Source organism: Ylistrum balloti, unplaced genomic scaffold (assembly GCF_031769215.1).
Source record: "Ylistrum balloti isolate Yb309-2 unplaced genomic scaffold, AGI_CSIRO_Ybal_v1 Utg369578, whole genome shotgun sequence".
In the NCBI taxonomy this organism is placed as follows: Eukaryota; Metazoa; Mollusca; class Bivalvia; order Pectinida; family Pectinidae; genus Ylistrum; species Ylistrum balloti.
The window spans coordinates 24,613-49,704 of NW_026781870.1; the positions used below are offsets into that span (position 1 = coordinate 24,613).

General features: G+C 34.2%; 1 protein-coding gene across 1 annotated transcript; it reads left to right on the forward strand.

The window, feature by feature from the left end:
• Positions 1 to 21,637: 21,637 nt before the first annotated feature.
• LOC132543068 (uncharacterized) lies at positions 21,638 to 25,092 on the forward strand (the record flags this gene model as incomplete). The annotated part of the gene is made up of 4 exons (XM_060206526.1): positions 21,638 to 21,728; positions 23,191 to 23,430; positions 24,436 to 24,573; positions 25,028 to 25,092. Coding segments are annotated over 4 exons (534 nt in total), but the record flags the coding sequence as incomplete, so codon positions are not given.

A 25,092-nucleotide genomic window follows, 5' to 3' on the forward strand; every position in this document is an offset into this window, starting at 1 on the left:
CTAACCAGGTCTCAACTTGTTGACATGTTACTTCTCTTATGTATGTTACAAGCTTTACGCTTTATAAACAACACACTACAAGTCTTAAGTAAATTGAAACATGATTTCTACCAAAGTTTCAATCGTGCGTCAAAAGTATTGACGAGTGTCTTATCCTCTTCGTCCAACCTTTGTATATATTTATTACTTCTTCAACTCTTGCTCCTTCTCTGTGGCGATATTGAATGCAATCCCGGACCACGAGATTATGAGTCTGACTTAGCATCATTTTCTTCGTGTTCCTCTAATTTTTCAACATTGCTCAACGAAGCCAAGTACACTTTTGTTCACCTTAATGTACAGAGTATAAAGCAGAAATACGATATTCTATTTAGTGAATTATATAACCTTGATATCCTATCTTTTACTGAAACTTGGCTCAGTCCTGACGAAACTACATCAGATTCAGACTTTCCTGGTTTTTCTCCCCCTTATTGCTACTGTAGACCAGATAGACAAGGAGGAGGAGTGTCTGTATATGTTAGCAACAACTTATCTTCAAAGCGTAGGTCTGACCTTGAAATACCCACAGTTGAGTGCGTATGGTTGCAAATAAGTATATCTGGCAAATCAATTTTATACGGAACGTTTTATAGACCTCCTAATGCACCTGTCTCCTGTTGGGATTATATTGCCCACTCCATTGAACTCGCTTTCAACACTGGAATTCCTAACATTATACTTACTGGCGATTTCAACGCCAACCTGTTAAGTGACAATAGTCACTCCATGCACCTACGCAACCTATTAAGTACTTTCGATCTTTCACAGAGCATCGCCAGTCCAACCTTCTACACAGAATCCTCTTCCTCCCTCCTTGATATAGTATGTGCAAATGACCCATCTTTAATCAGTAGCTGTCATGTTGGTGATAGTTTTCTCGATCAGCCCTTGAGATATCACTGTCCTACTTTTGGTAGCATTAATATATCTAAACCTACCCAACCATGTTTCAAACGTAGTATTTGGCTATACGATCATGGTAATTACGACGACTATAGAGACAGACTTTCTCGAATCGACTGGGACTCTATCATAGACGGTAGTGACATAGACCGAAGCACTGACCGACTTACTGACATTATACTTAATACAGCCAAATTATGTATACCGTTCAACACTATAACTGTTCGAAATAACTCTCCTGCATGGTTAACTAATACTGTTAGGAAAATGATGCGTAAAAGGAAATACTTACATCGTAAGGCTAAGCAATCTGGAAAAGTTGATGATTGGGCTAAATTTAGAAAAATTAGAAATCTTTGTGTTAATGCTATTCGCCAATCCAAATGTAATTACTTCAACAAACTTTACAATAAATTAAATAACAGTACGAATACTAGTGCAAAGGATTGGTGGAAAATCGTTAATAGCTTCACGTCTAACTCTTCTAAAAAAAAGACGATTCCTCCTCTTTCTGTAAATAATAAGATTTTAGACGACGATCTCGATAAAGCTAATGCTTTTAACACTTTCTTTTCTTCTCAATCTACTATCGACGATACTAATACCCACCCCCCTGACTTACCTCAATCTCTTCACAATCTCAATGACATAGTTATATCCCGACAAGACGTTCTTGACGCGATACACTCTCTTAACACTAGAAAGGCGGCTGGACCCGACATGATTAATCCTCGAATGATCAAGGAAGCCGCTGACATCCTAAGTTACCCGTTACAATTATTATTTAATTGCTCTCTCGTTTCTTGTACCTTTCCATTTTCGTGGAAAAAGGCCCATGTTACGCCAGTTTTCAAAAAAGAAGACCCCTCAATTATTAGTAACTATCGTCCGATTTCTCTGCTGTCTATTGTTGGCAAGCTGATGGAAAGATGTGTCTATAAACATGTCTATAACTTTCTCATAGATAAATCTCTTCTAACACCCTACCAATCCGGCTTTAGATCTGGCGATTCCACTATTAATCAACTTTTAACTATTACTCATGACATTTTTTCCAATCTTGACAAAGGTGTTGAAATAAGATTGGTATTCTGTGACATAAGCAAAGCATTTGACCGGGTCTGGCACCGAGGTCTTCTATCCAAATTAAAATCTTTTGGTATAACTGGAAATCTCTTTACTTGGTTCTCGAATTATTTGCATAATCGTTGTCAATGTGTCGTAATCAATGGTAGACAATCCCATTTAACCAATATTTCAGCAGGTGTCCCCCAAGGATCGATCCTAGGTCCGTTACTTTTCTTAATCTTTATTAACGACATTGTTTGTAATATAAATTGCAATATTAAGTTGTTTGCTGACGATACATCTCTATATGTCATCGTAGAATCACCGCAAACGAGCGCTAACTTGTTAAATAATAACCTTAGTATAATCAATGAATGGTCTAACACTTGGCTTGTTAATTTTAACCCCTCTAAAACCGTAACAATGACAGTAAGTAAAAAAGCTAATAAACCGCTTCAACCCTCCTTATTTATGAATAATACTGCACTAACCGAAGTCACTTGTCACAAACATCTAGGTATCACTCTATCAGCTAACGCAAATTGGACTGAACATTTACAACAAATCACTAGTAAAGCCTATACAAAACTCAGTTTCCTCAGGTCACTCAAATTTAGCATTGACAGAAAATCTCTTCAAACTTTGTACTGTTCTTATATTAGACCTTTATTAGAATATGGAGATATTATCTGGGACAATATAACATTAGGCCAAAGTAAACTTCTAGAAAACATCCAGCTTGAGGCAGCTAGAATCATGACTGGAGCTACAAAACTCACCAGTCATGACCTCTTATATTTAGAATCCGGCTTAGATACTCTCGTTAATAGAAGGAAAAAACATAAAATTATCAAATTTCATCAGATTGTTCATGGTCAGTGCCCTCCCTACCTAACCAGCATGCTTCCTGAACGTCACTCTAACATCCACTCTTATAACACAAGGAGAGCCGATTCTTTTTACCAACCTCCATGCCGAACTAATCTCTTTAAAGACTCTTTCCTACCTTCTTCTGTTGATCTATGGAATGCACTCCCCGATGCCATAAAACGTAATCCGTCTACTACTACTCTAAAAAGATACCTAAATGCTGATATAACAACTGTTCCTAACTATTATTACTTCTGTAAATCTAGACACGGCCAGATTCACCATGCTCGACTTAGGATGCACTGTAGCTCACTAAACGCACACTTATATTCTCGTAATCTTGTTAACAACTCTCTATGTTCATGTAACCAGTCCGACGAAACTACTGAACACTTCCTCCTCCAGTGCCCTAACTACCATCATATCAGAATGCAATGCTTCAGTAACATACCCCCCGACATTAATGTTAATACCTTATTATATGGTAACCCTGATATGCCAGATCAGTACAATGAAAATATTTTTGACTGTGTCCAAAACTTTATTAACCGTTCTAAACGTTTTAATTAAGCTCTAGCGTATCTAGTGAGTTTGTGTATACTACGAAGTAATCTCAATTACAGTACTGACCTGGTCGTGGTATATTGTACTTTGTTGAGTGAACCACAATCAAATATAGATCTATAGTAGTCCTAAACTCTTGCTTCGTCATCCTACAACGGTTTCCTCCTTTGAACCCATGCACCCTTTCTTTTCCCCTTCCCTGTACTTATGCACCTACTTAATTACATTATGTTGTCAGTGCTGTCCATTGCTCATGTAATTAGATACGGAGACAGATTAATATAAGTACATTGTACTTGTTTCTGAATCCAAAATGCATATTTGCTTTTGTACTGTACTCATTCTACAAAATAAAATACAGTTTAAACTAAGGTGTTTAACACATGGATGTAAAATGTAAATGTATATTATCTAATACAGCAATGTAAATGTATATATTGTAAACAAAATTAACTATGTATCTGTTGTAAATATCGAAAGGAGATCTACGTGTAAGCTTCTTTTAAAACAAAACGGAAAACGTATTTTTTCAACCATTTCATTGGTGGCGTATAAGTGAAACAATAAACACACAGGTTCTATGATTCTAATTAATAGCAATATGACCACCATTACGGTATATGTCGACTCGGGGATACGAACGCTGAAAAAGGCTATGTTTACTGTTGTTTATAATATCTATAATTTTATCGTAAAAGTGGCGAAATAAGTAGAAGAAAAGAAGTCGTATCACTACTCCAATGTAAAGAAATAGAAATAAGAAATAAGCCATATCTTTTAAAGTAGAAATATCGATGACGTGTATATGTTTATTTAACTACAAATGTCTGTGTACAAAACACACAGGCTCAGTGAAATTTGAGTATCCCTTTAAATTTCCGACAGCCTCTCAAGGGCAATTAGTAATGATAGAGCAAATGTTTCGCCACTGGTGTATCTTTAGATATACTTCCTGGTAAGTGTACTATAAATTTGACAAAATTGACTGTTATTTCATAAGAGGCCAGTGCAAGAGTTGTTTCTACTGAATATATTTCTAATGGCAAGATGTATATAATTTTGGTCGGATTATTTTTAGCATTTTGGCAACCTGGGACATCACTCGGTGAGTAAAGACAGTGATTTCTTATATCAAGTGGTACGTGAGTCTGAGAGTCAACATTATGTTATTATCTACACCTTAGTTTTATAAGTTACATCACATATACTTGAAAGTGGTATTTGGAAACGTATTCCTCTGGTCTGTCTCCTATCCTGTTTTCTGTAAAAATATGTTCTCAATTTTTAAGTCCATCAATACTGATAAATATGGTCACTCCTTTACCAGACATTATGAATTAAATGAAGACAATGTAAAATTTCTCTTTAAATTAGGAAGATTATATTTAATGTCATATGTTATTTACGAGGGCAATATAGAATGCGAACATCCAACAATATGAATTGAATTCATTTTAAATAACTCTCAATTTTGAAAATTTTGAAACGGGACTGTGTAACCCCACTGTGCCCCCGCTCGCGTTGTGTTTCCCGAAGAAAAAGCCAAGTCCAAATTCCTTTCTACTTGTTGTTTATATAGCACAGTTAAGTCCACAAGAAGGCTCGCTCCCTATCACGCTTCCGTAGAGTCAGTCCCACAACCGGAAGTTGTCCCTTTGGCATCCCTAGATGCAAGTGCAATGAGCAGCGAAAACTGCCCAGTATTTATAGGGGAAGCCAAAAGTCGGACAACTCCGCAGGTGGAAATTCCTCAAGAACAATGGTTGATCCTGGCGACCCAACCATATCAAGATTCTGTCAAAATTATACCGATTTGGACACAAAATGCAGAATCTTGGCGCCATTTGTTATTGTGTATGGATAAGTGCTGATGGATTGGGGATGCACATTTAGTGCAACGACCGTTGATTGGTCCATTCCCCAATCCCAGGAAGCTATTGTCTGGAATGACAATTGGTACTACCAGTCTTCAGACCCACCGCATATTCGTCACTATTTACATATATAATAATCAAATACTTAACAATTACGCAGAACCTAACATCTGCTAAATCGGTCATGTTTACCTTACATACTCATAATGCTGTACTAAGCAACTATATACAATTCACTATCTAAACTATTATTTTCTCATGATCTTGAAATATTTTACGTTATAATTATACAATCATCGTTACTCTAACTGTACTGCACTGTTTATATATACACATCACATTTGTTTCTATGAATTCTGGCTACCATTGTTTACATAAGTCCCTACTTGGCTATGCAGTGCTGGACAGGTAAAGGTCATATTTGGTGCAATATACTATGTACATATTTAACACTCAGTTCCTGTTATAAGCTAAATTAAACAACAATAAATTAATGAAAATTATTATTTTCATATTTTAAATTTCCAACCAACATTATATACAATAAAATACTGCTTCCTGTTCATATAACCATTTCCAGTTTAACAACAGAGTGATCTACTTGATAGTGTCACAACTGATGATTGAAACATATTGCTAGAATCACACAATCTGAGCGCAATTCTTAAAATATGCATCATATCAAATATATATACAACGTTCTGCAATCTAATTAGTTACAGAAAGATAGTAGTAGGCACATGAATAACATATGATGATAACACATTTCCGCGCAGTCACAGTGTGGTTAATTAACTTGCTGTTTCTAAAAAAGTAACACTATATTCGTATCAGTTATTACCACCGATATATACCTGATTATAATCGAAGAAAAAAAGGAGGTGCAGTTATATGTTATTTGATATTGAATGACAATTGTAACTTTCGAAGATCTACAATCATCCGTAATACGGTGTATACTGCACGATATGTGTGCCTACATTGAGGACATTAATGTTATTGGTGAATCTGATGAAACTTATATCACAGTAAATCTTGTAAATTTGAGAGTACTACAATGTTAAGGTGTGAACAGGAAGTTTGTTATGAAACACATATTGTCGTGATTAATGTGGTATTTCCTGATTCTTTTAATGTTTGCGAATTATTTCTCCATGTCATATGTTTATTACTCTGTATGCTGATGTTTACTTAACTATTTGGATCAACTAAATCTTAATCTAAGTCTGTATTGTGTTATTTACATTATTTCCTCATATACAATGTATGTACATTATAGATATCACTTGAAGTGTGCTGATTATTCTTTACATTGGTACTGTGCTACATGTTTAGAACCCGTTGAAACCATATTTTCTGGGAAAAAAAACCCAAAACACACACAATTACGTGTATACATTATTTCCTTATACTACGGAGTGTTGCCGCAATAGCAACAGTCAATCAAAATAAATCATGTTGGAGTCTATTAAGTTTTCAGATTTAACGAGTAACTTCCCTTACAAATGATATCTAATTTTCAATTTAATCGATAGTCGCTAACTAAGGAAGAAAGTAATTAATCATGGTTTGAAATTAATAATCGGTCAAACACTAGCAACTAGCCCCTTTATTGTCTTTTTTGACAAGTCATCACAAATGTGACGTCATAAATAAGCGCCTTTCAAGAGGCTCGTGACAAAGCAAAGCTGATGGGTTTCCTTGGTCGGATTTAATACTGCTCATTTTCAAAGCTGCAAACGCTCTTATTTAACTTTTTTTCCATTTTCGCGGAGAGAATGTAATGAAAACTGGTACATTATTACTAACAATCAGAGCTGACTTCCTGAAGAAGAAAACAATCCAAACCTCTTGAACGCTTTCATTTAGTACTGTTTTTTTTATTTAACTATTAAATGTCTTTTTGCTGTTCGTCATCAAAGTTTGGAAATACTTCTGCCACACGTGAAATGATCTTTGTAATGTTTTATATGTAATTGATACTGGTTGTTTAACTGAAGTGTGAAGAATGTTCTGTCTTACCTGTGAAGTTGAAACATTTTATATCACATAATCATTTTCATATTAAATTAATTATGCACCTGTAGCAGAGAGGTGAGTTTATTTCTAAGCAGTATTATATTTTTCATCATTCATCATTGTTTCGGGGTTTTAGTGCACATAAAATGTATTTTCCTCTATGTAAGAACATAGATTCAAAACGGCAGCTTTGCTAAGGAAAGCTTTATCTATTTCAAAGACAACACCCAGAAGAATAATAAAGAATGTGAATGTATGCTTAGCAATTGAAAACCATATGTTTACCATTTACAAAAAGACTAATCAAGCTTTAGTACATTACACTTCAATAATAAAAACTTTTTAAAAATTTTTCTGTTACTTAGACTTTATAGTACAATTATTTAAATGTTGCATCTTATACACGTCCCATACTTGTACTTAAAATATTAATGAAATTCCGTCACGTTTTTATCAGAAAATACTTTAAACGTTAAGAGGGATGTACTGTTGTCACATTTCTGGCTGTTTAGTCATGTGTTAACTCTATCTAATGACTTTGAAACTAATGTCAACATCATATCTTTCTTAAGGTCACATTTGACAGGCAAGATCGGTGGAAATGCATAATGATATATAAAAAAACATTAAAAAATACTGTTTTATTTTAAAAACGGCCACAAAACACATGGTATCTGAGCGAATCTGCACTGGGCGATATAGTAGTGGGGAGTTATAGTTGAAATTTTGGGGCAAATAACTTGTAATTGGGCGATATGAATCAAATCTTGGACATAACGGTCGAAACGGTTTTTAAGTGAAATATCTATAAATCAGGAAAGGTAGACCAATGGATAAAGACTAGACATTTCAGTACAGTAATAGTGAAACACTGTTTGCTTAAACCTACCACGTAAAGCTTGGTACTTGTCTATCTGTCAATGCTACCTGTCAAAAATAAAACAATGGCAGAGCTTTTAAGTGAAAGCTTCAATACATGTAAGTGTGATTTTGGTTGTGGGTGGGGGCGGGGGGCTTGACACTGGACAAAAACAAATAATTTGATGGGATAGCGTAAGCGTAAGAATACAATATTGGTTCTCTAACATCTGAATAATAAATATCTATTAGTAAAAATGTTAAATATGTTAGATTCCTCTCTCTACGATAAAACATAAATAGAGGATGCAGCATTCTCTATACTCCAATGGATACAATCACTTTCGCTCTCTCTGCACCACTGGAAAATGTCATGGCAAAACTGAAGGTTCCATGTGCGACATCTTGTTTACAAGGCGGAAAGACTATTCTAATCCTTTGATGTACATTAAACGGAGCTTGGGGTCGCATACTGGTATATTGTAATGGTTTCGAAGTTGGGTGTAGCTCCTTTGTAATCTTCAAACGGAGCATATCGGCATGTTATTTGTGGTTATTGTTTTCTCCTGGAACCAATCATATCACTTCACTTTTGCCTGCAATTCTACGGAGTGTTGCCGCAATAGCAACAGTCAATCAAAATAAATCATGTTGGAGTCTATTAAGTTTTCAGATTTAACGAGTAACTTCCCTTACAAATGATATCTAATTTTCAATTTAATCGATAGTCGCTAACTAAGGAAGAAAGTAATTAATCATGGTTTGAAATTAATAATCGGTCAAACACTAGCAACTAGCCCCTTTATTGTCTTTTTTGACAAGTCATCACAAATGTGACGTCATAAATAAGCGCCTTTCAAGAGGCTCGTGACAAAGCAAAGCTGATGGGTTTCCTTGGTCGGATTTAATACTGCTCATTTTCAAAGCTGCAAACGCTCTTATTTAACTTTTTTTCCATTTTCGCGGAGAGAATGTAATGAAAACTGGTACATTATTACTAACAATCAGAGCTGACTTCCTGAAGAAGAAAACAATCCAAACCTCTTGAACGCTTTCATTTAGTACTGTTTTTTTTATTTAACTATTAAATGTCTTTTTGCTGTTCGTCATCAAAGTTTGGAAATACTTCTGCCACACGTGAAATGATCTTTGTAATGTTTTATATGTAATTGATACTGGTTGTTTAACTGAAGTGTGAAGAATGTTCTGTCTTACCTGTGAAGTTGAAACATTTTATATCACATAATCATTTTCATATTAAATTAATTATGCACCTGTAGCAGAGAGGTGAGTTTATTTCTAAGCAGTATTATATTTTTCATCATTCATCATTGTTTCGGGGTTTTAGTGCACATAAAATGTATTTTCCTCTATGTAAGAACATAGATTCAAAACGGCAGCTTTGCTAAGGAAAGCTTTATCTATTTCAAAGACAACACCCAGAAGAATAATAAAGAATGTGAATGTATGCTTAGCAATTGAAAACCATATGTTTACCATTTACAAAAAGACTAATCAAGCTTTAGTACATTACACTTCAATAATAAAAACTTTTTAAAAATTTTTCTGTTACTTAGACTTTATAGTACAATTATTTAAATGTTGCATCTTATACACGTCCCATACTTGTACTTAAAATATTAATGAAATTCCGTCACGTTTTTATCAGAAAATACTTTAAACGTTAAGAGGGATGTACTGTTGTCACATTTCTGGCTGTTTAGTCATGTGTTAACTCTATCTAATGACTTTGAAACTAATGTCAACATCATATCTTTCTTAAGGTCACATTTGACAGGCAAGATCGGTGGAAATGCATAATGATATATAAAAAAACATTAAAAAATACTGTTTTATTTTAAAAACGGCCACAAAACACATGGTATCTGAGCGAATCTGCACTGGGCGATATAGTAGTGGGGAGTTATAGTTGAAATTTTGGGGCAAATAACTTGTAATTGGGCGATATGAATCAAATCTTGGACATAACGGTCGAAACGGTTTTTAAGTGAAATATCTATAAATCAGGAAAGGTAGACCAATGGATAAAGACTAGACATTTCAGTACAGTAATAGTGAAACACTGTTTGCTTAAACCTACCACGTAAAGCTTGGTACTTGTCTATCTGTCAATGCTACCTGTCAAAAATAAAACAATGGCAGAGCTTTTAAGTGAAAGCTTCAATACATGTAAGTGTGATTTTGGTTGTGGGTGGGGGCGGGGGGCTTGACACTGGACAAAAACAAATAATTTGATGGGATAGCGTAAGCGTAAGAATACAATATTGGTTCTCTAACATCTGAATAATAAATATCTATTAGTAAAAATGTTAAATATGTTAGATTCCTCTCTCTACGATAAAACATAAATAGAGGATGCAGCATTCTCTATACTCCAATGGATACAATCACTTTCGCTCTCTCTGCACCACTGGAAAATGTCATGGCAAAACTGAAGGTTCCATGTGCGACATCTTGTTTACAAGGCGGAAAGACTATTCTAATCCTTTGATGTACATTAAACGGAGCTTGGGGTCGCATACTGGTATATTGTAATGGTTTCGAAGTTGGGTGTAGCTCCTTTGTAATCTTCAAACGGAGCATATCGGCATGTTATTTGTGGTTATTGTTTTCTCCTGGAACCAATCATATCACTTCACTTTTGCCTGCAATTCTACGGAGTGTTGCCGCAATAGCAACAGTCAATCAAAATAAATCATGTTGGAGTCTATTAAGTTTTCAGATTTAACGAGTAACTTCCCTTACAAATGATATCTAATTTTCAATTTAATCGATAGTCGCTAACTAAGGAAGAAAGTAATTAATCATGGTTTGAAATTAATAATCGGTCAAACACTAGCAACTAGCCCCTTTATTGTCTTTTTTGACAAGTCATCACAAATGTGACGTCATAAATAAGCGCCTTTCAAGAGGCTCGTGACAAAGCAAAGCTGATGGGTTTCCTTGGTCGGATTTAATACTGCTCATTTTCAAAGCTGCAAACGCTCTTATTTAACTTTTTTTCCATTTTCGCGGAGAGAATGTAATGAAAACTGGTACATTATTACTAACAATCAGAGCTGACTTCCTGAAGAAGAAAACAATCCAAACCTCTTGAACGCTTTCATTTAGTACTGTTTTTTTTATTTAACTATTAAATGTCTTTTTGCTGTTCGTCATCAAAGTTTGGAAATACTTCTGCCACACGTGAAATGATCTTTGTAATGTTTTATATGTAATTGATACTGGTTGTTTAACTGAAGTGTGAAGAATGTTCTGTCTTACCTGTGAAGTTGAAACATTTTATATCACATAATCATTTTCATATTAAATTAATTATGCACCTGTAGCAGAGAGGTGAGTTTATTTCTAAGCAGTATTATATTTTTCATCATTCATCATTGTTTCGGGGTTTTAGTGCACATAAAATGTATTTTCCTCTATGTAAGAACATAGATTCAAAACGGCAGCTTTGCTAAGGAAAGCTTTATCTATTTCAAAGACAACACCCAGAAGAATAATAAAGAATGTGAATGTATGCTTAGCAATTGAAAACCATATGTTTACCATTTACAAAAAGACTAATCAAGCTTTAGTACATTACACTTCAATAATAAAAACTTTTTAAAAATTTTTCTGTTACTTAGACTTTATAGTACAATTATTTAAATGTTGCATCTTATACACGTCCCATACTTGTACTTAAAATATTAATGAAATTCCGTCACGTTTTTATCAGAAAATACTTTAAACGTTAAGAGGGATGTACTGTTGTCACATTTCTGGCTGTTTAGTCATGTGTTAACTCTATCTAATGACTTTGAAACTAATGTCAACATCATATCTTTCTTAAGGTCACATTTGACAGGCAAGATCGGTGGAAATGCATAATGATATATAAAAAAACATTAAAAAATACTGTTTTATTTTAAAAACGGCCACAAAACACATGGTATCTGAGCGAATCTGCACTGGGCGATATAGTAGTGGGGAGTTATAGTTGAAATTTTGGGGCAAATAACTTGTAATTGGGCGATATGAATCAAATCTTGGACATAACGGTCGAAACGGTTTTTAAGTGAAATATCTATAAATCAGGAAAGGTAGACCAATGGATAAAGACTAGACATTTCAGTACAGTAATAGTGAAACACTGTTTGCTTAAACCTACCACGTAAAGCTTGGTACTTGTCTATCTGTCAATGCTACCTGTCAAAAATAAAACAATGGCAGAGCTTTTAAGTGAAAGCTTCAATACATGTAAGTGTGATTTTGGTTGTGGGTGGGGGCGGGGGGCTTGACACTGGACAAAAACAAATAATTTGATGGGATAGCGTAAGCGTAAGAATACAATATTGGTTCTCTAACATCTGAATAATAAATATCTATTAGTAAAAATGTTAAATATGTTAGATTCCCTCTCTACGATAAAACATAAATAGAGGATGCAGCATTCTCTATACTCCAATGGATACAATCACTTTCGCTCTCTCTGCACCACTGGAAAATGTCATGGCAAAACTGAAGGTTCCATGTGCGACATCTTGTTTACAAGGCGGAAAGACTATTCTAATCCTTTGATGTACATTAAACGGAGCTTGGGGTCGCATACTGGTATATTGTAATGGTTTCGAAGTTGGGTGTAGCTCCTTTGTAATCTTCAAACGGAGCATATCGGCATGTTATTTGTGGTTATTGTTTTCTCCTGGAACCAATCATATCACTTCACTTTTGCCTGCAATTCTACGGAGTGTTGCCGCAATAGCAACAGTCAATCAAAATAAATCATGTTGGAGTCTATTAAGTTTTCAGATTTAACGAGTAACTTCCCTTACAAATGATATCTAATTTTCAATTTAATCGATAGTCGCTAACTAAGGAAGAAAGTAATTAATCATGGTTTGAAATTAATAATCGGTCAAACACTAGCAACTAGCCCCTTTATTGTCTTTTTTGACAAGTCATCACAAATGTGACGTCATAAATAAGCGCCTTTCAAGAGGCTCGTGACAAAGCAAAGCTGATGGGTTTCCTTGGTCGGATTTAATACTGCTCATTTTCAAAGCTGCAAACGCTCTTATTTAACTTTTTTTCCATTTTCGCGGAGAGAATGTAATGAAAACTGGTACATTATTACTAACAATCAGAGCTGACTTCCTGAAGAAGAAAACAATCCAAACCTCTTGAACGCTTTCATTTAGTACTGTTTTTTTTATTTAACTATTAAATGTCTTTTTGCTGTTCGTCATCAAAGTTTGGAAATACTTCTGCCACACGTGAAATGATCTTTGTAATGTTTTATATGTAATTGATACTGGTTGTTTAACTGAAGTGTGAAGAATGTTCTGTCTTACCTGTGAAGTTGAAACATTTTATATCACATAATCATTTTCATATTAAATTAATTATGCACCTGTAGCAGAGAGGTGAGTTTATTTCTAAGCAGTATTATATTTTTCATCATTCATCATTGTTTCGGGGTTTTAGTGCACATAAAATGTATTTTCCTCTATGTAAGAACATAGATTCAAAACGGCAGCTTTGCTAAGGAAAGCTTTATCTATTTCAAAGACAACACCCAGAAGAATAATAAAGAATGTGAATGTATGCTTAGCAATTGAAAACCATATGTTTACCATTTACAAAAAGACTAATCAAGCTTTAGTACATTACACTTCAATAATAAAAACTTTTTAAAATTTTTTCTGTTACTTAGACTTTATAGTACAATTATTTAAATGTTGCATCTTATACACGTCCCATACTTGTACTTAAAATATTAATGAAATTCCGTCACGTTTTTATCAGAAAATACTTTAAACGTTAAGAGGGATGTACTGTTGTCACATTTCTGGCTGTTTAGTCATGTGTTAACTCTATCTAATGACTTTGAAACTAATGTCAACATCATATCTTTCTTAAGGTCACATTTGACAGGCAAGATCGGTGGAAATGCATAATGATATATAAAAAAACATTAAAAAATACTGTTTTATTTTAAAAACGGCCACAAAACACATGGTATCTGAGCGAATCTGCACTGGGCGATATAGTAGTGGGGAGTTATAGTTGAAATTTTGGGGCAAATAACTTGTAATTGGGCGATATGAATCAAATCTTGGACATAACGGTCGAAACGGTTTTTAAGTGAAATATCTATAAATCAGGAAAGGTAGACCAATGGATAAAGACTAGACATTTCAGTACAGTAATAGTGAAACACTGTTTGCTTAAACCTACCACGTAAAGCTTGGTACTTGTCTATCTGTCAATGCTACCTGTCAAAAATAAAACAATGGCAGAGCTTTTAAGTGAAAGCTTCAATACATGTAAGTGTGATTTTGGTTGTGGGTGGGGGCGGGGGGCTTGACACTGGACAAAAACAAATAATTTGATGGGATAGCGTAAGCGTAAGAATACAATATTGGTTCTCTAACATCTGAATAATAAATATCTATTAGTAAAAATGTTAAATATGTTAGATTCCTCTCTCTACGATAAAACATAAATAGAGGATGCAGCATTCTCTATACTCCAATGGATACAATCACTTTCGCTCTCTCTGCACCACTGGAAAATGTCATGGCAAAACTGAAGGTTCCATGTGCGACATCTTGTTTACAAGGCGGAAAGACTATTCTAATCCTTTGATGTACATTAAACGGAGCTTGGGGTCGCATACTGGTATATTGTAATGGTTTCGAAGTTGGGTGTAGCTCCTTTGTAATCTTCAAACGGAGCATATCGGCATGTTATTTGTGGTTATTGTTTTCTCCTGGAACCAATCATATCACTTCACTTTTGCCTGCAATTCTACGGAGTGTTGCCGCAATAGCAACAGTCAATCAAAATAAATCATGTTGGAGTCTATTAAGTTTTCAGATTTAACGAGTAACTTCCCTTACAAATGATATCTAATTTTCAATTTAATCGATAGTCGCTAACTAAGGAAGAAAGTAATTAATCATGGTTTGAAATTAATAATCGGTCAAACACTAGCAACTAGCCCCTTTATTGTCTTTTTTGACAAGTCATCACAAATGTGACGTCATAAATAAGCGCCTTTCAAGAGGCTCGTGACAAAGCAAAGCTGATGGGTTTCCTTGGTCGGATTTAATACTGCTCATTTTCAAAGCTGCAAACGCTCTTATTTAACTTTTTTTCCATTTTCGCGGAGAGAATGTAATGAAAACTGGTACATTATTACTAACAATCAGAGCTGACTTCCTGAAGAAGAAAACAATCCAAACCTCTTGAACGCTTTCATTTAGTACTGTTTTTTTTATTTAACTATTAAATGTCTTTTTGCTGTTCGTCATCAAAGTTTGGAAATACTTCTGCCACACGTGAAATGATCTTTGTAATGTTTTATATGTAATTGATACTGGTTGTTTAACTGAAGTGTGAAGAATGTTCTGTCTTACCTGTGAAGTTGAAACATTTTATATCACATAATCATTTTCATATTAAATTAATTATGCACCTGTAGCAGAGAGGTGAGTTTATTTCTAAGCAGTATTATATTTTTCATCATTCATCATTGTTTCGGGGTTTTAGTGCACATAAAATGTATTTTCCTCTATGTAAGAACATAGATTCAAAACGGCAGCTTTGCTAAGGAAAGCTTTATCTATTTCAAAGACAACACCCAGAAGAATAATAAAGAATGTGAATGTATGCTTAGCAATTGAAAACCATATGTTTACCATTTACAAAAAGACTAATCAAGCTTTAGTACATTACACTTCAATAATAAAAACTTTTTAAAAATTTTTCTGTTACTTAGACTTTATAGTACAATTATTTAAATGTTGCATCTTATACACGTCCCATACTTGTACTTAAAATATTAATGAAATTCCGTCACGTTTTTATCAGAAAATACTTTAAACGTTAAGAGGGATGTACTGTTGTCACATTTCTGGCTGTTTAGTCATGTGTTAACTCTATCTAATGACTTTGAAACTAATGTCAACATCATATCTTTCTTAAGGTCACATTTGACAGGCAAGATCGGTGGAAATGCATAATGATATATAAAAAAACATTAAAAAATACTGTTTTATTTTAAAAACGGCCACAAAACACATGGTATCTGAGCGAATCTGCACTGGGCGATATAGTAGTGGGGAGTTATAGTTGAAATTTTGGGGCAAATAACTTGTAATTGGGCGATATGAATCAAATCTTGGACATAACGGTCGAAACGGTTTTTAAGTGAAATATCTATAAATCAGGAAAGGTAGACCAATGGATAAAGACTAGACATTTCAGTACAGTAATAGTGAAACACTGTTTGCTTAAACCTACCACGTAAAGCTTGGTACTTGTCTATCTGTCAATGCTACCTGTCAAAAATAAAACAATGGCAGAGCTTTTAAGTGAAAGCTTCAATACATGTAAGTGTGATTTTGGTTGTGGGTGGGGGCGGGGGGCTTGACACTGGACAAAAACAAATAATTTGATGGGATAGCGTAAGCGTAAGAATACAATATTGGTTCTCTAACATCTGAATAATAAATATCTATTAGTAAAAATGTTAAATATGTTAGATTCCTCTCTCTACGATAAAACATAAATAGAGGATGCAGCATTCTCTATACTCCAATGGATACAATCACTTTCGCTCTCTCTGCACCACTGGAAAATGTCATGGCAAAACTGAAGGTTCCATGTGCGACATCTTGTTTACAAGGCGGAAAGACTATTCTAATCCTTTGATGTACATTAAACGGAGCTTGGGGTCGCATACTGGTATATTGTAATGGTTTCGAAGTTGGGTGTAGCTCCTTTGTAATCTTCAAACGGAGCATATCGGCATGTTATTTGTGGTTATTGTTTTCTCCTGGAACCAATCATATCACTTCACTTTTGCCTGCAATTCTACGGAGTGTTGCCGCAATAGCAACAGTCAATCAAAATAAATCATGTTGGAGTCTATTAAGTTTTCAGATTTAACGAGTAACTTCCCTTACAAATGATATCTAATTTTCAATTTAATCGATAGTCGCTAACTAAGGAAGAAAGTAATTAATCATGGTTTGAAATTAATAATCGGTCAAACACTAGCAACTAGCCCCTTTATTGTCTTTTTTGACAAGTCATCACAAATGTGACGTCATAAATAAGCGCCTTTCAAGAGGCTCGTGACAAAGCAAAGCTGATGGGTTTCCTTGGTCGGATTTAATACTGCTCATTTTCAAAGCTGCAAACGCTCTTATTTAACTTTTTTTCCATTTTCGCGGAGAGAATGTAATGAAAACTGGTACATTATTACTAACAATCAGAGCTGACTTCCTGAAGAAGAAAACAATCCAAACCTCTTGAACGCTTTCATTTAGTACTGTTTTTTTTATTTAACTATTAAATGTCTTTTTGCTGTTCGTCATCAAAGTTTGGAAATACTTCTGCCACACGTGAAATGATCTTTGTAATGTTTTATATGTAATTGATACTGGTTGTTTAACTGAAGTGTGAAGAATGTTCTGTCTTACCTGTGAAGTTGAAACATTTTATATCACATAATCATTTTCATATTAAATTAATTATGCACCTGTAGCAGAGAGGTGAGTTTATTTCTAAGCAGTATTATATTTTTCATCATTCATCATTGTTTCGGGGTTTTAGTGCACATAAAATGTATTTTCCTCTATGTAAGAACATAGATTCAAAACGGCAGCTTTGCTAAGGAAAGCTTTATCTATTTCAAAGACAACACCCAGAAGAATAATAAAGAATGTGAATGTATGCTTAGCAATTGAAAACCATATGTTTACCATTTACAAAAAGACTAATCAAGCTTTAGTACATTACACTTCAATAATAAAAACTTTTTAAAAATTTTTCTGTTACTTAGACTTTATAGTACAATTATTTAAATGTTGCATCTTATACACGTCCCATACTTGTACTTAAAATATTAATGAAATTCCGTCACGTTTTTATCAGAAAATACTTTAAACGTTAAGAGGGATGTACTGTTGTCACATTTCTGGCTGTTTAGTCATGTGTTAACTCTATCTAATGACTTTGAAACTAATGTCAACATCATATCTTTCTTAAGGTCACATTTGACAGGCAAGATCGGTGGAAATGCATAATGATATATAAAAAAAACATTAAAAAATACTGTTTTATTTTAAAAACGGCCACAAAACACATGGTATCTGAGCGAATCTGCACTGGGCGATATAGTAGTGGGGAGTTATAGTTGAAATTTTGGGGCAAATAACTTGTAATTGGGCGATATGAATCAAATCTTGGACATAACGGTCGAAACGGTTTTTAAGTGAAATATCTATAAATCAGGAAAGGTAGACCAATGGATAAAGACTAGACATTTCAGTACAGTAATAGTGAAACACTGTTTGCTTAAACCTACCACGTAAAGCTTGGTACTTGTCTATCTGTCAATGCTACCTGTCAAAAATAAAACAATGGCAGAGCTTTTAAGTGAAAGCTTCAATACATGTAAGTGTGATTTTGGTTGTGGGTGGGGGCGGGGGGCTTGACACTGGACAAAAACAAATAATTTGATGGGATAGCGTAAGCGTAAGAATACAATATTGGTTCTCTAACATCTGAATAATAAATATCTATTAGTAAAAATGTTAAATATGTTAGATTCCTCTCTCTACGATAAAACATAAATAGAGGATGCAGCATTCTCTATACTCCAATGGATACAATCACTTTCGCTCTCTCTGCACCACTGGAAAATGTCATGGCAAAACTGAAGGTTCCATGTGCGACATCTTGTTTACAAGGCGGAAAGACTATTCTAATCCTTTGATGTACATTAAACGGAGCTTGGGGTCGCATACTGGTATATTGTAATGGTTTCGAAGTTGGGTGTAGCTCCTTTGTAATCTTCAAACGGAGCATATCGGCATGTTATTTGTGGTTATTGTTTTCTCCTGGAACCAATCATATCACTTCACTTTTGCCTGCAATTCTACGGAGTGTTGCCGCAATAGCAACAGTCAATCAAAATAAATCATGTTGGAGTCTATTAAGTTTTCAGATTTAACGAGTAACTTCCCTTACAAATGATATCTAATTTTCAATTTAATCGATAGTCGCTAACTAAGGAAGAAAGTAATTAATCATGGTTTGAAATTAATAATCGGTCAAACACTAGCAACTAGCCCCTTTATTGTCTTTTTTGACAAGTCATCACAAATGTGACGTCATAAATAAGCGCCTTTCAAGAGGCTCGTGACAAAGCAAAGCTGATGGGTTTCCTTGGTCGGATTTAATACTGCTCATTTTCAAAGCTGCAAACGCTCTTATTTAACTTTTTTTCCATTTTCGCGGAGAGAATGTAATGAAAACTGGTACATTATTACTAACAATCAGAGCTGACTTCCTGAAGAAGAAAACAATCCAAACCTCTTGAACGCTTTCATTTAGTACTGTTTTTTTTATTTAACTATTAAATGTCTTTTTGCTGTTCGTCATCAAAGTTTGGAAATACTTCTGCCACACGTGAAATGATCTTTGTAATGTTTTATATGTAATTGATACTGGTTGTTTAACTGAAGTGTGAAGAATGTTCTGTCTTACCTGTGAAGTTGAAACATTTTATATCACATAATCATTTTCATATTAAATTAATTATGCACCTGTAGCAGAGAGGTGAGTTTATTTCTAAGCAGTATTATATTTTTCATCATTCATCATTGTTTCGGGGTTTTAGTGCACATAAAATGTATTTTCCTCTATGTAAGAACATAGATTCAAAACGGCAGCTTTGCTAAGGAAAGCTTTATCTATTTCAAAGACAACACCCAGAAGAATAATAAAGAATGTGAATGTATGCTTAGCAATTGAAAACCATATGTTTACCATTTACAAAAAGACTAATCAAGCTTTAGTACATTACACTTCAATAATAAAAACTTTTTAAAAATTTTTCTGTTACTTAGACTTTATAGTACAATTATTTAAATGTTGCATCTTATACACGTCCCATACTTGTACTTAAAATATTAATGAAATTCCGTCACGTTTTTATCAGAAAATACTTTAAACGTTAAGAGGGATGTACTGTTGTCACATTTCTGGCTGTTTAGTCATGTGTTAACTCTATCTAATGACTTTGAAACTAATGTCAACATCATATCTTTCTTAAGGTCACATTTGACAGGCAAGATCGGTGGAAATGCATAATGATATATAAAAAAAAAACATTAAAAAATACTGTTTTATTTTAAAAACGGCCACAAAACACATGGATATCTGAGCGAATCTGCACTGGGCGATATAGTAGTGGGGAGTTATAGTTGAAATTTTGGGGCAAATAACTTGTAATTGGGCGATATGAATCAAATCTTGGACATAACGGTCGAAACGGTTTTTAAGTGAAATATCTATAAATCAGGAAAGGTAGACCAATGGATAAAGACTAGACATTTCAGTACAGTAATAGTGAAACACTGTTTGCTTAAACCTACCACGTAAAGCTTGGTACTTGTCTATCTGTCAATGCTACCTGTCAAAAATAAAACAATGGCAGAGCTTTTAAGTGAAAGCTTCAATACATGTAAGTGTGATTTTGGTTGTGGGTGGGGGCGGGGGGCTTGACACTGGACAAAAACAAATAATTTGATGGGATAGCGTAAGCGTAAGAATACAATATTGGTTCTCTAACATCTGAATAATAAATATCTATTAGTAAAAATGTTAAATATGTTAGATTCCTCTCTCTACGATAAAACATAAATAGAGGATGCAGCATTCTCTATACTCCAATGGATACAATCACTTTCGCTCTCTCTGCACCACTGGAAAATGTCATGGCAAAACTGAAGGTTCCATGTGCGACATCTTGTTTACAAGGCGGAAAGACTATTCTAATCCTTTGATGTACATTAAACGGAGCTTGGGGTCGCATACTGGTATATTGTAATGGTTTCGAAGTTGGGTGTAGCTCCTTTGTAATCTTCAAACGGAGCATATCGGCATGTTATTTGTGGTTATTGTTTTCTCCTGGAACCAATCATATCACTTCACTTTTGCCTGCAATTCTGCCATGGCATGTTCCATGGCTGCAGAGAGCGAAAGGGTTTGTATCTCCAGGGGTGTCGAGGATGACGATGCAGTTAATATTTTGTTATTTCCCTTACATTGTATGGGGAAGGTAGGAAGGTATTGTTTCTACTATTGTTTATTATCAGGATACACTTTGCTTTTCTTATCACTGTTATGCGCACTACAGTTAACACTTTGACTATTTGATTACTGGAGAAGGCCAATTAAGATTTCTTGTTCATATTACAGAAGATTTATCACGAGGGCGTCAAACCAGTTCCACAAAACCTCGCTTGGAAAGAGGAGGGCCTTCACGTTTAGTTGTTGATGGGAATGATTCCGACAGCCTATATGATCCGAATAACAACTCCATTCCACAATGCCTGTATACAACAAAAAACCAAAAAACTGCCTTCTGGCAAGTTAACCTTGAGCAAGATGTTGTGATAGATCACGTGGTAGTCATATTCCAGAAAGGAAATACTTCGCAAAGAAAACGTAAGTGTTGACCATTTTGTAGCACAGCAGTGATTTAAAAGAAAAACATTAACAACATAAACATGATAGGGAATTCTCGATCGTTAATGAAAAGTCTTAATTATCCATGCAAAAAGCCGAGTGAATTAATTGTTCCTAATGTCAACATTACATGATTCACAATGGACTTTGGTGTCTTTTCTCTATTCTTTCTACTTATTTTCTTTATAATAACCTATGCAATATCTAGATATCTTCTATGTGTTAAGCGTCTGACCAAATGGTGAAGGTGACGGGTTATCGATATATAAGCTTTTAATGAATTGCAAAGCCTGCATTTTACGTTCTCTGTCAGCATCATGTTCCCGAAAACGGTGATAAGATAAGCTATATCAATGTAAGGTCATCCGAAATCATCTTTGATTTTTTTTATAACGAAAATAGCTTGACTTTACCATCAAAAACGATTTGTGTGAACGATATACATTGGTTCTTCAATGAAGTCGTTATTTGGATCCGTGGATTATTTAAAGTTATCGATACTTCTACAGATATGTTTTAGTTTCTATAACATAATTCAAAGTTTATTCTTAGAATTGTTTAACTTCACATTGCTGATTCTCATATTGTAGATGGGTATGTTATTTACTCAGTTTTGAATCTTTCTTTCTGATGAAGTAGTAGCCATGCAGACGACTACTTTCAAAGTTATAGAATATATATCGTGTGTAACAGTGTACAATAAGGATATTGAAATCATCACGTACAGCATACAGTTTGATGGAAAATTGTCCATGTTGGTTTCGTTGTAGATCAAGGTTAACGGCAGATGTGGAAGAGTCTTGCGTGTCTTGATTTCCTAATCTGTCGGATATGTAAGATGGGAATGGTCAACAAATTGTCATTAAATCAATACGTCATCAGTGTTACTGAAAGTGAAATTGAATTATTTTGCAAGATGTTTGTGGGCTGGCTTTGTAAGCACTTCGATAAATTCAGCCACGTATGTTCAAAAGCAAAAACAAGTCAGTCAGGAGAAGGGCACATGTATGCCGGTAGTCTGTAAGATCTTTCCGCCGAAACTCCACGAAGATTTATGATTTTTATATACAACTAATTATTTGACAATCTAGTTACAGGATAAGAAGAGATCATCAAGACTCCAATAATTTTATAAAGATAACAATTGTACATCTCTTAAATTTAAAAACAAAAATCTGAAAAATGAAAAACTGAGAGACAGAGTATAAAATGAAATTTATTTATCCCCCATTCTATGGGTTTGGGCTTACACTAACAGCGTGAAATACGTTCAATCGCGTTCCTTTTCAAAACAATATATGATAACCTCTCATCAATAGTTAATGCATCCTAATAATTTTGTATGCACTTAAAAAAAAATTCAGATATATGAACTAAGAAATGTATGAATAATGGGGTACTGTACATTTCTTTCCATCCTTTTCTTGTATTGTAACCACAGAACAAAAACGTCGGAATGGATATTCCATTATTGTAACGGATTCTCCTACATACCTACCCATGACATCTGCTAACACGTGTTACAACGATAAGGATCCTGACCTGAGTGCAGAGAACCATGAAAATAGATCATGCAGCATCATCGGAAAATATGTCACTATTTATAACCAAAGGAAGACCCTTTCAGGACCAAATTATAGCAAGAATGCTGTACTAGAATTGTGCGAGGTTCATGTTATGGGTATGTATTTAAACTTTTTTTCCGGTAAGGATGTACACTCTTATTGAACAAGAAAGAGAGAATTATTGATTATTGATATTATCACCATTATAAATCTTTTTACAAAATTTATCAATGGGAAGATGTAAACAAAACAATAGGTATTGTCTTAATGGTCATTTATAGGTGTCTTTCTGACGTTTCCATGAGTTGAAGACTACAACAGATCATCTTATTATATACCTGCGGAAACAGAACAAATATTTGTTCGACTTTTTAATTAAGACAGTAGGCATAACTTTTGTTTAGTTCCAATAGTTTATCCAAAACAATCAAAATGTCACATTTCCACATGCATCAGCTTACTTAATAAAGAGAAACAATAAAGATCATCGCACGGGCGTTTATACATTTTAAAAATGGAGGGAATGAGCAAGAATTGAAATCAACAAATACCTGAGTAAAGACGCTTGTTATTCAGTATTTTCCTTTAATTGATGTACAAATGTTCTATCCCTTACAGCATTTCTTTGTGTTTACAATATGGGTAAAATATTACTAGCGTAACAACAGAGAAAACTTTTTTAACAATACAACAATGGATTTGTATATAAGTAAGGTATTAATATTGTAAAACAAAACAAAAACAAAAACAACCAACCTATTCAAGCTATGATGTATCCCATTTGTAGGATTGAATCGTGTATTTACAAACATGACACAAATCTCCCCTTTAGAATCTTGTAGAGAGATTTTATGGTGAAAATTGAGAATATGCATTTATCTTAATGACCAGGAACGGAACCATCTGGTCCATGAAAGAAATTTCCCAATGAGGTCATTATAACGAACATAAAAGTTAAAAATTTCTATATAACTGCATCTCTCGTAATTTTCGTTACAGTATGAAAAGAAAGATCAATCAGAGTGACAACAAACGGTAAAGTACGCTAATAAACATGAAAAATCTATCCCCACATCACATTTGTGTTAATAGCACATAATACAGACGGTGTTTCCTAACAGGTTGTCCATTAACCAAATATGGTACTGAATGTAAGGAAGACTGTCCAGAAAACTGTAAAAACCGATTGTGCTTTCCCAGAAATGGAACCTGCATGAAAGGATGTTCACCAGGTTACCTTCCACCAAAGTGTGGACAAGGTAAGTGTTTGTGTGTATTATTGACTTAAAGTTATTGGACATATTGTTTGATGTTTGTTGTGATGATATACATGAAAAATGAATGCTGTGTAAGTAAAGTAATATTTCTCAGCTAATTTCAACCTCATTGGGTGAAAATTTTCAAACGTTGGAATATGAGTTTGGTTTTTAGAATATTAAAGTTCATGAACACGTTAGATAATTGGCGTCGTGTAAGTCATACATTATCGAAAGTGTCAGGTTAAATTACACCATGGTATTGCAAGACATTATACCTCGCATCATAATCACACCTGCAGTATGCACCACTTTCACATTTGCCAATTCGCATGTAACGATCGTTTTTATCCATTTTGATTTCGGAGTAAACATTTTGACAGTATTTTCGTGTTACTGTTATTTAATAATATGGCTGATACTTATATGGTTTGTAGTGTGTTTCTGTTATATTCAGGATTTCAAACAAAGAAAAAGAGATTTTTAAACTGGTTGTTTGAAAATTCTATTGGCGAAGTCTAG